This window comes from Plectropomus leopardus, chromosome 20 (assembly GCF_026936395.1).
Source record: "Plectropomus leopardus strain MGB_pleo_1.0 chromosome 20, ASM2693639v1, whole genome shotgun sequence".
In the NCBI taxonomy this organism is placed as follows: domain Eukaryota; kingdom Metazoa; phylum Chordata; class Actinopteri; order Perciformes; family Serranidae; genus Plectropomus; species Plectropomus leopardus.
In genome coordinates, this window is record NC_142195.1 from 5,381,417 (window position 1) to 5,398,809 (window position 17,393).

The following is a 17,393-nucleotide window of genomic DNA, read 5'->3' on the forward strand; positions in this document are numbered from 1 at the left end:
ATTCAGGTCCTTGTCCTAAAAGTACTAATACCGTCCTATGAAAATACTCTGTTAGACTTAAAAGTCCAGCATTGATGGTACTTAAGTAAAAGTAGATAAGTATGTAAAAGCTTTACAAGTAAAAGTACAGTGCAGAAAAATCTAACAAAACAAACCAAATCAAAAAAAAGAATTCCAAAAAAACTAAAAATTTGTTAAAACAAATAGGACCCACCTCCCCAGAAAGCAAAATTATATTAAAGGATAAGAAGAAGATAAGAATATCCCAGAAAAGTCAAATTTATAAAAAAATTTAAAAACATGTAAAATAAAAAAAATAAAAAAACAAATTAGAGTCATCAAAAGTCATCAAAAACACCCCTTAGAACTAAAAAAATAGCTTAATTAAAAATAGAAAGATGTGGATGTTTACAAAAAGAAGTTGCCAGTTAATTTTCTTTGAATCGACACATTGATTAATCAACTAATTGTTGCAGCTGTACTTGTAGAAACTTGTAGTTTAATTAATAACAAGATATCATATTTTATAAACTCTTATAAAATCTCTCTTAATTTGTAAAGTAATTAAATCTGTCAGATAAATGTCAGATAAAATAGTGAAGTCAAAAGTAAAATACTGGAGTAGAAGTATAAAGTGGCATTAAAAGAAAATACTTGAGTACAGTATAAGTACCTCAATTCAAACTTAAGTACAGTACTTGAGTAAATTTACTTAGTTACATTCCAGCACTTAGTAACGGGCAATTTCCAGCCAGAGGAGAGAGAGCAAATGACATAAAGTCATGATATATTGAAAGCAGCTTCAAATGGTCAGCAGGGAGTCCGTGCACTCTACGGAGTATCATTTTTCTGATAGCTTCAAGCTGTTTGAAGAGGTCGAGATGAGAGAGCAAAAAAAGGCCCGCAGCAATATGTGCACATAGGTATCATCTCAAACTTGACACCCAAAACAAGTCAGCTCAAGTCATTCCAATTCCTCCTGCATCTGGACTAAATACTCAGTTATTCTGAAAGCAAATGTAATGACCTACATTTACAATCATTTCAACTGGAAGCCAAAGCGACGCAAAGACGATTACAAAGCATTGCAGAAGATTTTGTTCCATCTGATTCAATTACGGTTGAGTTTCATTAACAAGCGCCCGTCCTCCTCTCACTTCCTGCACCCCTCTCCCTCAGTCATGTATGGCCTTTTCTCAATGCAACAATGACTTTCATGAAATCACATTAAACAAATGAGCCCTCTGAATCTGACAGCAGCATATTCCAGAGACGGGGGTGGCTAAAACCCTTGTTGTGTCCTTGGTTTATCTCCGCACCGTCTCTGGAAATGTTATGTTCATCACTGAATAATTACATTTTAAGTACTTCAAATGACTTTGGATGAGAGGCTTGATGATTAATTACACTTGGTATAGAATACTTGGGCGGTTAATGCGAGGCTAATGATTGTAAAACAGTTTTTTTTAGAAAGTTATTGGAGGCCTTTTTTTTCCCTCACTCTCTACCAGTAAACTTTTACCCTCATAACGGCAGCCACAGTTTTCACTTCACTCGTTCAGAGCTGGCAACACTCAACAGCAATTTTGCTTGGATGTCGTTTTAAGTAAGCTGTATAATAGATGTTTGTCGGTTTTCTCCAACAGTCAGACTAAATAGAATAATAATTTTCCTCGTTGTGACAAATATCTCCTAAATCACATAAATCTGAGGCCTGAAAATAGGCCATGTTGTTCCAGAGCCATGCTTCAGTTGCTATTTACAACACCTACATGTGTTTTTTTAATGTGCTTTTATGAGGTTTGGAAGTTTTACCCACAAAAACAGGTTGGGCTTTCAGCTACTGCGCTTTATCAGTCATTTGCAGGTATTTTTTAAAATAATATTCCATAGTAACAACTAGGCTTGAGATGTGTAGCATCACTTTGTGAGGCTATAAGATCTGAATAGTAAAGTGTAGTAAATGAAAAAGTGTAATTTTCACTGACAGTTATGTTTCCTGACGGTGCCCTAGTTGTTTTCTTAGAGCTACATTAATTATGCCGTCATCATTATGGCCATGATCTTTATGCTTTGGGGATTTTGATTTAGCTATACAAGCTCTTATGCATATTTAACATTTTACAATTGAGAATGAAACTGTTTTTTGACAGATTTTTTGAAACTGTGTCTAGGCTTCAGGCCTCTGGGTGGGTGTTTTCCAAGACAGCAGTTGCAATGTTGATACCAGACGGGCTCTTTCCCCTTTTTGTCAGTGTTAGCAAGTATCTGGGACAGCCCTTCCCTGTACATCATTCAACATTTGGAGGGATCTGTTGTTCTTTGGAGGAGGCCATGCACTCCACTCAGAAAGTGGAACCTCGTCAGCTAAGCTTGGCTTGGCGTCCATGCTGAAAGAAGCCTGGCATACTAACTTTAACACTGATTTCCACTCAGTGTGTCTTCATTGTTAATGTTATTTTAAATGCCTGGCAGCCCCCACATATCCCACACTGGTCTTTCATATGTCCAGTTGTTGTTATGAAAAATGACCTCTGTGTCACAGTAGGTCATGTTGTGACCTCGAAGGACCAGCCTCTTTTTTAAAATTTTGACAAAATAAGTACACAAGTCAAAAAATAACACTGAGCTTTATCGAGTGTATATTGACTTCTAAGCGAAAGGGGATTTTAATTTCAGTGCAGCTTTAAGAAAAATGATTATGTGATTATCATGCCCTAAACAGAACCAATGATGTAATAACTTTAACATCACAGTGTATATAATCTGTATTCGAAAGTGCTCCCTGTCTATAAAAAGTGGAGCCAAGTGAAAAGATTTGGCCATCTTGACTCTTGTCACCAATAAACTGAGGCGGACTTAAGCTGTTTTACGATGGTACGTTCTCTGTGGTCGGACTTAGAGCGCACACAGATTATTGCCTCTATCACTGCTGGGACAGATAATATGGCATTCTCTGATTTTCATTAACATCCTACACAGCAGCCCAGTAAACTCCCGGGTGGCTTAGTTACAGCGAGATGCGGATAAAGTTCTTTCCTCTCTCTCGCTGTTAGTGTTGCCTCTGAGAACATGAAGAGAGCGGCGACATAAGGGGATTTCAAGCTGTAAAGTCGGCTGTACAGCGTTTATGTCTTAAAACAGCATGCAAAGTTGGAACTCATTTCATTTGCATCAGGTCAACTCAGCAATTATCTCAACTGTTAAAGTATTAATTTCCATCAGGATCCGTTGAAAATTGCCTGAATATGAAACATTCAAATAAATGTCATGACCAAAATAAATATGGCTTGGAATACACACAGGGTTCAACAGAACACACTGCACCATGACCTCAATTCCTTCAACTCAAACTGTAGCTACAGCTTCACTCTGAGCCAAATTTCACAGAGCTGGTTACAAAAAAAAGGCTTTAACCTCTCAGCAATGCCTTAAGTCATGAAAAGAGAAGTACAGTCACATTCCCAACTCTTGATGTGAGGAGTTTGTTTCCCGATGCAAGTCATACTGGAGGGAGCTGGATCTGTCCCTGCATTATTTACTATAACCATTCTCTTTGTTAGCCAGAGCCACATTAATGAATGCATGAGGCGTTGCCTATTTGATGACCACAATGCATGGGGGAGACTCGTGGTACACCGATGCTCCATTTGTGAGAGCTGAATCATTCATCACACCGCACACACATACACACACAAAATGCATAAACCCACTCTTACATGCACTATGTGCGCTGTGGAAGGACTCCGTGGTCATCTTTAAGGAGTCTTAAAGCTCAAATACACTTTTGTCTTGTGATCAATGTTTTATTTATACAAAAATACAAAACCAATAATGCAGCCAGCTGGAGAAAATGTGTGGGCTTTATCCTTCAGGTGTACATTTACACACCTTGAGCTGGAATAGAAAGAAGACCTATTGTGCTTATTTTCAGGTTCATACTTATATTTCGGGTTTTTCTACTCTCTTCTACACGTATTTACATACTTTAATATTTTAAAAAAAACAAAAAACGTTTTTTCCCCATACTGTGTGAAACTGTGCTGGAACATCTGTATTCACCCCACATTCATTGTCTGAGATGCTTTTTAAGCACTTGTCTCTTTAAGCCCCCTCCCGAAAAAGCCCAGTCTGCTATGATTAGTCAGAGTTCCCTAAACTTCAACATCTCACTATCTAGCACATGGATGCATTATAGGAAGTCTGAATACAGACATGGAGTCCAGGCCCTGTTCATTCCTTTGAGAGCTGCTCATTGGCGCATGAAGCAAAAAAAACCCAAAAAAAACTAAAGTCTTTTTCCGAGTATAAAATACGATAAAATACCCAGATATACTGGTCCATAAGACGTGCTCTAGGGACTTGCGGTGGCCGAGTGTGCCTGCTTTTACCAGCGTTATTACCTGGCGCTGTCCTTCAGCTATTTATGCACATGTGACCGGTTCTATCTGGCCGCATTCTCAAGTGAAGCCACCAGTGCGTGTTGCATGTGGATCAGTCGGTGCTGGCTGGCTTTTTGCCGGTGTACAATAACAACACCACAGGTTCTGTCTTCTCCTCTGACGCCATCCAGCCGTATTCTGCTTGGACACAGAAAGTGGCTTTTGGCATCACACTCGTACGCCAAAGTACTGACAGCGTACGTATTTGACAAGTTCAAAGTGAGAACGGGCTGAAATAACTTACTAATGAAAAGTAAAAAAATTACACTTCATATTAAAGTTCTTGAGACATCAAATCTTAAATCGGTATGGATTCTGCAAAAAAAGTTAATAGGTAAGATGAACAAGCTATAAAGCAAAATGTGTGTTTTTTACAGTAGTGAAAATGTTTGTATTCCATGCATGAATCTATGATTAAAACATGATGTAGATGTTTCCTGCTATCAATTACTGAGGCTCTAGAGTAAAAGTCAGCTCTTTAACCTCATTGGTGCATAATCTACGTGCTGGAAAAGAGCCAAACTCCTGAAAAAGGGTCACTGCCTGAATCAAACAGTTCTGAATGCAATTAAAAGGTTTGACTTATAGATGACGTCAATAAATACAATAAATATAAACATACCTGTCTTCCTGCTGTTTACAGAGGTCATTGACGTAAACAAAGCTTTTAGTATTAGCATCATAAAACATTAATAACTTGTCAGCCAGTACATGTAAAGACCTGTCTGTCATTTTTGGAAGTAAACGCAGGGTTTTAGTCTTGTGCTTTGTGTGTGCAGGTGGTGCTGCCACTCTGTTTACGTACGGATCGTGGACTGCGCCTTTAAGTAAATGCAAAGCTTCAGATGCCTGGGCACACAGGCTTTGATACTGACACATCTGCCTGCTGAGCCTTCACATGAAGGCGCACAACATCAGAGAGCAGCACAACACACACCACTCAACAGGACTGTCCGCAAGAGCCTCATTTCATATTCATAGTAAAAATTAAAATGGCAACGGCAGGCTCTCTCTCTCTCTGACACACACACACACACACACACACACACACACACACACACACAAACACTCTGAGGAGGGGGAATGATAGCGAGAGTGAAATGAATACATGACATCTAAATAAGTTATAGCTGTACATCCTTTTACCCGAGAACATAGCGATTGCACATGGATAGATATTACTCCCTGTGTATGAATGATCTCTCCGCCTTGAACAGAGCGAGCCTCAGAAACTAAACAAACGGCAGCTTCAGCTCATCAGCTGCAACTCTGGCTTCTACTAAACTGAAGGAAAAATGCACGTGTTTCTGTGTGTGTGTGAGTGTGTGTGTGTGTGTGTTTGTGTGTGTGTGTGTTTGTGTGTGTGTGGCAAAACAACGTATCATGAATATAGAGTTACACTGCAAGGAAAGCAGACGGATGACTGCTCCTCTCCAGGCAACACAGGAGAAAATGTTCATTGTTTGAAGTGCAAGGAGCCCTCACCTCAGCCACGGGCACACCCTCTGGGGGACGACAGTGCAACACAATCATGCCGTTCAGAGGCACCTCGGTGCCTTGGGGGTCCTGCTCAAAGTTCTTCCTCAGGTCTATGGGAGAGAATAAACAATGTGCATTAAAGAAAAACTACAGGAAGGGAATTTCTACATGTGTGACCTTTTTCCGCTTACATATATGAACATGGAATACATCATGCTACCAGTCTGAGGAATAACCTTTTCGCAGACAGTAAGGTCAGTGTGCAAAGTGACATGTTGCTTACAGGCAATGCGGACAGTTGCCTTGCGGCTCTTGGAGGTTCCCAGGTGACTCCAGGCGACGCACAGACACCAGTAATCCTCTGGGCCGTGGAAGTCCTCCACCTGCTGACGGGACACGTTGATCATCACCTCGCGGATCTTCAGCCCTGCAGACAAGATTGCTTGATTAGCTTTCATTATATCACAAGGGTGATCAATAAGAGAGATGCAGATTAGCAGGGACATGTTGATGAGGGAAATCTGAATATGATAAGATTATCAGCAGTAAACAGATTTGCCAGGAGGAAGAGAGGGAGAGAACGCTACTCAAATCAATTTCAGGGATTTTTTTTTCTACTGTACAAGTTCTGGTTGTACATTGTTAGCACATTTTGAAACACTATATCTTAATGAAAAATGACTGAGCCATCTCTACACTTAAGTTTAGGTATGCTATGCTTAAAAAGAGAAAATCCACTAGATGTCATTGTGTCATTGTGTCTTCAGAGGTCTGAATGGACATTTTTACTGCCAAATGTTTGATTTGACGACCTATGGTAAAGGTAGTGTCTCTAAGCTTTAAAGTGACTGTTTACTACAAAATAAGAAAAAAAACCTTTCAGATCATTCATTGTTGTTAAACTATACATTTAATGTTATCTATTATATAATGGGTTTCACACATATTATTTTATTTGTGGCAGTCTCCCACTATTAAAATCTCTGCCACCACAAATTGAGTTTTTATTTTAGGAGCTGCAATATATACTGTTCATTTAGTCACTGCACCACACTTTCGGAGTGCATAGCATACTCTGGGCACAGATGGAGCAGTAGGACGTCAGGCACATTGAAAGTGGAACATAACTGTTTATTCTGCTGGGTCTGTAGTTCACATGCATTCAAAGCAGCTGCTCCTCTCATCTGTCATTCTGGTCTGATCGTCTCTGAACAGACTGACAGATCATTTATCCAACCCGCTCACAAACTGCTGCTGAGGAAAAAAAGAAGTGATGTGAATTGAGATGGGGGGGTGCAGAATGATACAGCGGGACACGAACGCATTTAAAAAATCAGATGACAAAAAATATCAGAATGAATTTTCAACATTTCTAAGATGTTTTGACTGCAATGGTAAATTTTCTAGAATAATGACGTGAAAATAATACTATTACTGAAACAAATGGAAATATGCATGTATACTAACATAAGAATTATAACAGTGCAGGTGCAGTTTTAAATTTTCTACTGTTTTGCAAATTTAAAGAAGGGACATCTCAATCGTTTGGTAGAGGCCTATATTTAAAAAAATATGGTATCACAGCCCTATGGAAATAAAAAATATGCAAAAAATAATAAATAATAAAAAAAAATAGCATTGCCTTTTTCTTAGTAAAGGTTAAGATGAACTTATCCACTTCAAATTAAAGAGATAATGAATACTGGTATCTATACCATTTCTTTCTTTTTTTTTTTAAACCCTTATTAAAACTTCAGTTCTGGCAAACAGATAGCAAGCAATGCAAAACATTAGTATTGAGCCCTCATATTCTCTTTTATAGTTTCTGCAAAACATAATCCTTTTATACACAAGTGACACTAAATGCTTTCCAGCGGAGGCTTCAACTGAGAGGAGGAACACATCAGCCTGTTATTGTTTTAAGGGAGAGCGTGAGCACTCATTATTTTCTTTGAAGGGGCTATAATTTAAGGTAGAAAAGAGAAGCAAAACAATACAATTAAATGCTTCATCTGAACACCAATACTTTCTGTGACAATCAAATAATCTATTTCTGCAACAGAACTTTGACTTAATGTCACACAGGTCCTTCGTTAATATCTGTATATTGTCTGGGATGCAGCCCATAATGAGCTAGGCGTGAGGCAAACATTTCCGGAGACAACTGATGGGAATTTAAAAGCCTGCTATTTCAATTATGCCCGACTATGAACAAAAGATGACAGGCTCGGACCATTAACGAATAATAGTGAGGCTTTATTGGGCATCTAGGAAATTGCAGCTTTCAACCAACATATGTGATGTCCTGAGACCTCAGTCAACCAACTTGAATAGATTTATTAATATATGAATACAGAGTTATGAACAGATAATGTTAGGTGCCATCCCCATCTCTAAACGCAGTGTGCAATTAAAAATGCATAGAGGGGGCATGGGGGAGTGACAGTAACAAATACACACCCCCCTCAAAGAAAAGTGGAATTAGAGCCTATGGGCGGATACTGGGTTGGAGGTGGTGCTGATTAAATGGCATATATGAGCAGGCATGAACTTAACTGCATTCATAGATAACAGCCAGATGTGTTTTGTTTTTGTGCTATAGAGTAAAACTCAGGATTTGTCCACATTTCTCCTCAGCAAAATTGTTGGTACAAATGTAGAACCCTGAGTAAGAGTTACATAACTACACTGAAGCAAAAAAAAAATTATTATCCAATAATATTTAATGGCTAAAGTAGGGTAAGTTAAAGTTAGAATTCACAAGAAAGGTCTAGGGTGAAGGATTTAGTGATATCTAGTGATGAGGTTACAGATTGCAACCAAACGAAACTTCTCTCATGTGCCAAGCATACAGAAGAACTACGGTGTCTAACACAAAAATGCAAATGGTACTACCTAAAGCCAGTGTCTGGTTTGCCCAACACGTTATCATCCCAAGTCGTCACATGTTGACGCTTTGCAGTGGAATTCCGCATGTACATATTACGGTCTAGGTATCCCTGTGTCTGCTGTTGACGCTCTGGGATGGTGCTACGGTGATGTCAACACACACATAGTGGGGTGATGCTGCATGTGGTTATAATTAATCAACAAAAGGATATGACAACCAATACTGGATCATCAACAAATACACATGCTGGCATGGATGGTTAGGTTTAGGCAAAAGGGTACATGGTAAGGTGTAGAAAAAACCTTATCACATTCAGAGAGGAAGTGAACACCGGACTACCGCATGAAAACCTGGGGGGTCCATCCACTGCTTGCCCTATAGGGACCTTCTTACTCCTTATATTACATCATTACTGGCAGCGTTTCAACCTGACACTGTTCATCTGAACCTGCCTGTTCAGTATCATACTGCCAAGGCAGGAGCAGTCCAGCTGTCCACCGGCGTATAATAACAGCTATAATAACACTGTGAACAGTTCTGTCTGGACATGTTCTCAGCTGATGCAATCCAACAGCTTATCACACAGATGGGAAAAGGTGGCTTATTACATTGGTATATTATGCCTAAAGCACTGCAAAAGCAGCGGAATAAGATGACTATGGAAAGCGAACGGCTTGGTTTGTCTGTTTTGGGCTACTTTAGAAACATAATGGTGAACTCCGGGGAAGAGGACCCACTCTGTATGTAGATAAAATTGTTCATTATACGGTAACACAAACACGATTCTTAGTTTGAGGGTATTATAAGCCAATGAAAACATACCATTACATTCCTTTAAACACTATACTGTGGACCTTTCAGTCTTGGTTGATTTGACAACAGCGGAGGTTACTGGTGGTAACACCAAATGCAGATAAATACTGCAGTGTATTCTCCTTGAGCAGCTACTTTCTCAAAAATACATCAGAGGAGCAAGTCTCTGTTTACAGTGCAGCCAAACAAACTCGCGTTGTCTTGTTTGTGTAGATTTTTGATTACCAACCTTATTGACAAATACATCGCATTTCCTGTGATTGCTCCAGACTAAACGTATGATGTCCTGGTAGCAGAAGCATGTTTGGTTTGCATTAGCAGTAACTCAAAGCTTTGATATAGCTGTGGCAAAGTGAACAGTAAACAGTGAAGTTTATATTAATGAGATAACATGCTTCCATTCTGGGGATCCATCATGTGTAGGCAGGTAATTTGAATCCTGCATGAGGATGGCAGACCCCACCACTAACAATAAAAAAATATGTGGAGAGGTAATAACAGAGTGTAATCTTGAATAGCTGAAAGAATGACAATAAACAGTATCAAAGTAATCTTTAGATATAACAATTATATGAATTTTCATTGTTATGAACTGATTAAAATATACAAATTTTAGAGCCTTTTTTTTAAAGGTAGTAAATCAACAAAAATCTTACTTTAGACTGATTTTGAGTGCGTCTAACAAGTCGTGCATAACAACACATCTCAGAGCAGCTGTTCAAAAATCACTGTAAAGCTCGGCCTCTCGTGGCTTATTGCTTAATTACGCAGCCCTACACTTGTAGAGGAGTTGTCTCTCCACAGGCTTCTTCCTTCATGCAGTACATTGCAAACAGCAGCTTAGACAGGGGTTGGGATTAAATGAAAACTAATAATATGAAATGAAAGGTTATCAAAGGGAGCCTAATGAAGTAATGTAAAACAGAAATGTTCTCTGAAGACACTGTAATCCTCTGCAATGACTGACTGATATTATGTACAACACACACACACACTTGTTCCCACACCCACCCACTCCATCTACTCCTCCTTTCCACCGCTTCAAATTAGAGACTTAATCAACATGCCTGATTAAGTGAGAGTGAGGCACATTTAACTACAGGAAAATAAAAACACAAGATTGCACTCCAGTGAGAGGGCAAATTTAGGCTTTTTCTTCAGATTTATCCACAACACACTCTCCTCAGTTTTAACCATATTAGCTGTACAGTGCAGGATAAAACCTTATTTTCACTCAAGATCACATATTGACAGCACTGTGGCTGACTTAAAGCATATAACAGAGATTTTTTCAGATTCTAGTCAATATCACATTCATTCTTCAGCTAATATTTCCACCAGACCCTTTCCTAAGCTTTCCTTTTTTAAAATTTTGAAAGCAGGGTTAAAATCCACATCATGTTTTATTGTTTAATTAATGCCATGTTTAATTAATGCCTATGCCATATTCTCGGACTAATAAATACAAAATAGAAAATCTCAAAATGTTAAGAAAAGTAATATATCACAGTTATTTCTCTTATTAAACAGCAAAATGCAACTGTACATCTTCCAAATCAACTTTCTCTTGGTCACGGAAGACTGAAGAGGCTTAATTGATCATAAAACACGTTTCATTCAAATTCAACTGAAACAAAACTAAACTTGCACTCTTGGTTATTCTTGCTCATAATCTAGGTGGTCGAAGCAAATCCTTAATTCAACAGGTAAAATGTAAAAAACTTTTCCTATTCCCCACAGTCTTTCTGCCTGCTGGCCAGCTGTTAACAGTCCTGTAACTTGTAAATGTTGTTTCCGTTAATTTGGCAGTCCATCCGAGCTGATGAGTGTATCTGTCTGCCTGCAGCTCTCAGATCTCACAAAACTACTGGACCAATCAGCCTGATATTTTGTGTGCACATGTGCTTGAGGATTCATACTTGTTGAAAACCTGTCTGTTTTGTACTGTGTTAAACTGCTAACTCTCAACCAGCTGCTGGGGCCTGCAAGTCCTCAACAAAATCACACTGCAAAAGCATAGAGCAAAAGGCATTTCTGGCAATTGGCTAGGCTAAAAACAAGCCTTTCACTCTGTTGTGGCCACATTTTTGCCTTCACTGTGGCTCAAAAACTTATATCAATAGAAAATTTTGGTCTTATTTTTAACTAGAGCATCTACAGGATTTTGATTATTTCCATACACGATATGCTAATGCTCCACTAAAGTTAACTATATTTTGAGATTAAAAACCAAACATACAAACAAAAAAAATGTTTGTTATTTTGCCGCCATCTTGACTGTAATAGAGCCAGGAGGGACAATTCCACTTTTTATAGTTTTGCATATTTTGTTTGCAGCTATATATACATGTATTAGGAGTGTAAATGATTGTGAAAAAACAATTTAATAGAGGAAATTAAGCAATCTAAATTATTTCTTACTACTGAAAAGACATATTTTTGTGACATAAACACAGCTTGGTGTTACACCTCTCTAATGCAGTCCAGCGCTTCTCTGATTCTGGTTCAGTTATCCTCTTCTCTAGCTCAATAACAATATTTAATCTGACTTAATAGTGACATTCTTTCATGGAGGCACGGCACTTCAGTTTGACTTCAGAAAGAATCATTTAATTTGGAATAACAGATCATGCCGGTTTTCCGGTTTGGTCCACATAGCATCTGTGTGGAGAGTCATCAAAATGTCAATTTAGAATTTGAAAATTCTTAAAAATAAGTAACCTCGTGCCACATCTGTCTTTGATGTAACCTCTAAACTTCAGTAAGTGCTTACTGACAGGCAAATTTCTTGCTGGATTGTGACAATAGCCTGAAGCACTAAGGGGAATGGAGAATGGGTTTAGGCATGTTGTCTCTTAATTCACAATGTTTTTTCCACAATCAAACCTCCTCATTTTTATTAATGATGAAGAAAACAGAAGAAACTAATGCATAAACAACAGTGCGCTACTCCTGATGCAATGTTTTAGGCTGAAAGCAGAAGAAACTGACTCATCGAGGGTGGAGTGAGCTACAGATCTGCAGATTCACTCCAAAAGCTCTTTTTCAGTCTGGCACACAGTGAGAACATTTCTGAGCACCAAAGGGAAAAATGTGACTCTATATCAGCCCATTTCATATTACAATTAATGGTGTGATAACAAAAAAAACTTCTAAGGTAAGGAAAACACAACAGTTTTTAGTTTCAGCAGATAGCACACAAATGACAACACAGTTAGGAATATCATATTCCACTCCCCTACATCAGGCACACTGGACCTTTCAGTCTTAGTTGATTTGGCAATGCTGGCTGTTACTGGTGGTAAAAGCAAGATAAATATGCAGTAAACTCTCCCTGAGCAGCTACTATGTCTGAAATACAAGAGAGGAGCAACTGGTGTAAACAAACTCGTTCATAAATACGTAGTGTCTCCTGTGATTGTTTCACAGAAAAAGTTGAATGTTTAAGTTTAATGTGTAAGCAACAGTGGAATATGTGTGGTGTGCATTAACAGTGACTCCAAGCTCTGATACGGCTGTAGGAAGCTTCAGCAGTATCACGGTGCTAAAGTATACCCGGATATTTAGAAATTTTGAAGGTATATACCTTCAATGCAGTCATAAATACAAGCGCTCCCTTTTAAATTAAAGTCATTGTATGTAGAGCACAGCATGTACCACCAAAGCTCAGTCTTCGGTCTCTACTGGTGGAACAGGCTCTGCTGGTGGAGGGAGAGGTTACAGGACTGTAAACAGCCAGCGGCAAGCATGGCAGAGAGATCACTCTATGAATTAAGGATTATTTGAACAAGTTGGATAAGTTTCATTTTGTTGCTGTTGAGTTTGAATGAAGTGTGAAATGTTTCATGAGTTAACAAGCCTCATTGCTCTTTTGTGACCGAGAGAAAGTTGACACAGTTGTATTTTTCTGCTTAATAAGGGAAAACATTTGTGATAATATTACCTTTCTTAACATTTTGTGGGTTTCTCTTGTGTATTTATTAGTCTGAAAAGCTAAAAGTAAGTAGCCTACTTGTTATTCCTGACATATTGTGATATACTGTGTACTCTGGTGAAATTTAAAGAAGTTATGAAGGTATGAAAAAATGTATACTGCCCAAGCCTAATGTACACTCAACAATGACAATGATATTAATAAAATAGCTTTCCGCATTGTTTCCTGTGGATCTCTCATGCAGGAAGGTAATCTGAATCCTGCGCAGTTATGGCAGACTCACCTCATAAAAAAATAAACGGAGAAATCTACTCATTTTAGAACCTTATTTTTGATAAAAAAAAATAATTTCAGCTTGCAAGCACTTATTCAAACACAAATGCATGAAATAGCCACCCACACTGAAGGGTGGCTATTGTTTGTTTGAGTGAGGGCCATGGTGTTTCTGCTGAAGGCGAGATAAACAAAGAGAGAAATCAGAAAGACACTCTGACTCCAAGGTTCCTGAACATTAGGCAGAGATCAAAGAGCCGAGTCCCTTTTCCAAGTAGCCTGGAATGACACGGCGCCACAGATATTATCCAATAACTGCTTGGTCATGTCGATGACATGCGGTCACTTCTCTGCCTTCAGGAATACAAACATCCATTCAGCTCCTTCCATGAGCCTGTCCTCAGCCACCTGTTCCCTTTTTTGCCTCCTTTTCCTTCAGGCTCATGCCAGTGGCTCTTGACAGAGCACCAGAAAGCCTCGACAACAGCCCTCAAGGTGGAGCAGCTTTGCCTTTAATCACGTCCTTTAATATGTCTCTAATGCAGCCTTCACAAAGGAGTCAGGAAGAGATACACCAATGTTGATGCTCACTCATCCCACGTTGCTGTCGTTCTCTCTTTCTTTCCCCGTCTTTCTTTTGGTCTGCCTGGCACGGGGCCTGTGGTGTGATTTCTCCCGGCTTTGGCCCATTGTTTCGCCTTGGCTGCATCTACGAAAAGGCCCTAAGGGATCCAGGCGGTGCCAGCTACAAGTGGCTCCTGATCCAAGCAGCTCGGTGAAGCTCGTCTAGTCCGGCTCAGTTCAACCCGGTCCAGGATGCTTCCGCCATACTCCGCTTCGGATGGGGGATTCGCAGAATTCTGTTTGTGTTAGGGATCGGCGTGTGGCAGCTGTGTACATAGCAGGTGACACAGCGTGGGCTGTGGGTTGAGGTGGATGGGTATAGCTTTAGGAGCGCGTCTGTCTGATGTGAACCCAGCTTTGGGGAAATGTTTGTGTGATGTGACACTGCGGCATGCAGCTCAGCATGTGGGGGCTGTGATGGCTGGCTGAGGGCCAGACACAGACGAACCCTGCTAGACAAGCGGAACATGCTCCCAGCAACATCTTCAGTCTGGTCCCAGCTGTGTGTGTCATACTTAATCCCAGAACCAAAGGGACGCATTACTCCGTGCATAAAAAAATCATGATAATTCAGCCATTAAAATGCTGCGAGTCCTTATTTGTGTCATTCCCCCAGTCGCCTTGTTTATGTTTATCCAAAAACTGCGTGTCTGCTTATTAGGAGCCAGTTTTGCATACGCAAGTAGCTTCACACTGTGGGCCACTTCATTCTATTCACTTCCATTTCTTTCACTAATGCTTGGTGACACTGAGGCTGGATTGCACCAACAAGGATTAACTTTTCAACTTGATTAAATCATGGTTTAAATTTACATCTTGTTGCACCCAACTGTAAAACTATCTTAAAATGAGAAAAGATTCGATTTAATGCTCTTCAAATCTCAGCTCAGATTTATCTCTGAACCTAGATATAATTAATTCTGTTGCACCAAAATTTTAAACTCCAATTTCAGTTGTGATCCACGGTTCACTTTAAAACTACAGCTCAGGAGGTTTAACTTTCACAATGGCGGCCATTTTGAGATGGATTGAGCGAAAGAATCAAGTTCCTGGAAGAACGTTGAGAGACAGACTCAACCTGTTTGACTTTTATGATGATGATGATTTTTTGTCAAGACACTGGATCACCAAGAAAACTGTTTTGGAGCTAAACAGGACATTTGAGCCGACTGTTAAACATAGATGTGACAGAAACACAGCTGTATGACTAATGCTGTGGTCTGTTTCTTTCTTTTTTATTTTCTATGATTTGTCAATATAGTTAATTAGGCCATCAAGTTTTTCTCAAAGAAGAAAAAAATTGAGCCTGTCTGCTGAGCCATCATCTGTTCAACTAGCGTATTTTGAGCTAGCAACAATGTGACATTTATTGTTACAGAAAAGTAGACATTTAAACAGTTAATGCCTCTTTACCTCACTTTTGCACTAACTAGGTGCCACAAGTGTGCTGATTATTTTTTTTAATGATTTTTATTAATTAGCTACTGATTAAACTTAAAGCCATCTTTAAGAGGCTGCACAGGGCTGAGTTTTAAAGCTACAGTGGTATCAACTGAGGAATCCAGTGGTATTAACCATGGCATGCTAGCTTTTCTGGAAGGTAGCGGAATAACGCTCCAATTTAAAGGTACATTTTGGCGATGGAAAAACGGCATGGTTATTTCACAGGAGTCCCTTGACCTCTGACCTCAAGATATCTGAATAAAAATGGATTCTGTGGGTACCCATGAGCTTCTCCTTTGCAGGTATGCCCCCTTTATGCTAGTCCTATGCAGTTTTTTACTGTCATTTTGCTAAACAAGACAATCTGGTAAGAATTGATTTTGCTCAGTATAGTCAATACAGACTTTTGTAATGCAAAATAATGGAATAGAAAACATGTGATTTAAAAATGTGATTAATCCCAATTAACTTTTGAAATTCTGCGATTAATCATGATTAAAAAAACAAAAAACATTTGACAACCCTTGTTTAAATAAATAAGCTTGGCTTCACTAAATCGAGATTAATTTTAAGGGTTCAACAGAGCTCTGTTTTACTTTAAATCGGGATTTGCTCACTTTAAACCTAGTTTGACTGAACTTTGATTCGAGCTAATCCTAGATTAAACTGATCCTTGTTGGTGAAACCCATGTTGAGAGTCCGCGGCAGCTCACTCTCCCTCAGCACCTCTCCATCTTTGTCCTGAGTTCAGCTGATGTTATCTCAGCTGGCTGGGATCAGAATACACAACAGTGGAGTCAGTCTTTGACAGAGCATCAACAGGAATAGATATCCATACTTCCCCTGTCCTCCCTGCATTCAAACGCCTTCCCTCAACCGCTATCTCTTCATCACTGAATCTGCAGGAGCCACTATCCTCTCCTTCTCGAGACAATCGGCGTGGTGTCCGTTTTCAGCCTCTCTTTCACTCTCCCATTTTCCAACCTCCTCTTCCTCCCTCTCATCCTCTCTTTCGCTTATCTCTCCATCAGGGTATCATGCTTTCAGCTGAGGTCTATAGGCACAGATATCCCCTCTGTTCCACCTTCCTCTCTGCTCTTCTTTCACTCTGTCCTTTGATAATCTACTGACTTCTATCACTCATTTCCATCTCTTACAGCATTTCGATGAAGACAAAAATAAAGTTGTCTTCTGAGATAGGTCACCGTGTGGAGTGCGCTGCGAAGAAATGTTTTGTTTACTGCCCTTGTTTTGTCTTGTCTTTGGAATTTTAAGGCAAGCCCGTTCCCCTCTGAATAACAGAAGCAGAGTGATTTACTGTCTATAAAGACTCGATACAGCATCCTAAAATCAGTTTGAGGAGTTTATCAGCACGAGCCGTTTTCCTGAAGGGAGGTTAAAATCTGGGTAGGGATGATTACATGGAATATCCAGCTGAGCCGTGTCTGCCTGGGCTTTATCAAAAGGCTTTACAATTGCAAAGGGATAAGGAAAT

General features: G+C 39.4%; 1 protein-coding gene across 1 annotated transcript in view; it reads right to left on the reverse strand.

The window, feature by feature from the left end:
* Positions 1-17,393, reverse strand: part of LOC121960063 (netrin receptor UNC5D-like) — a 296,895-nt gene that overhangs the window by 56,725 nt on the left and 222,777 nt on the right. The window contains exons 6-7 of the mRNA XM_088070697.1: positions 6,205-6,348; positions 5,928-6,031 (exon numbers count right to left, since the gene is read on the reverse strand). Of these exons, the coding sequence (XP_087926823.1) occupies positions 5,928-6,031; positions 6,205-6,348 (248 nt within the window). The remainder of the gene's footprint in view (positions 1-5,927; positions 6,032-6,204; positions 6,349-17,393) is intronic.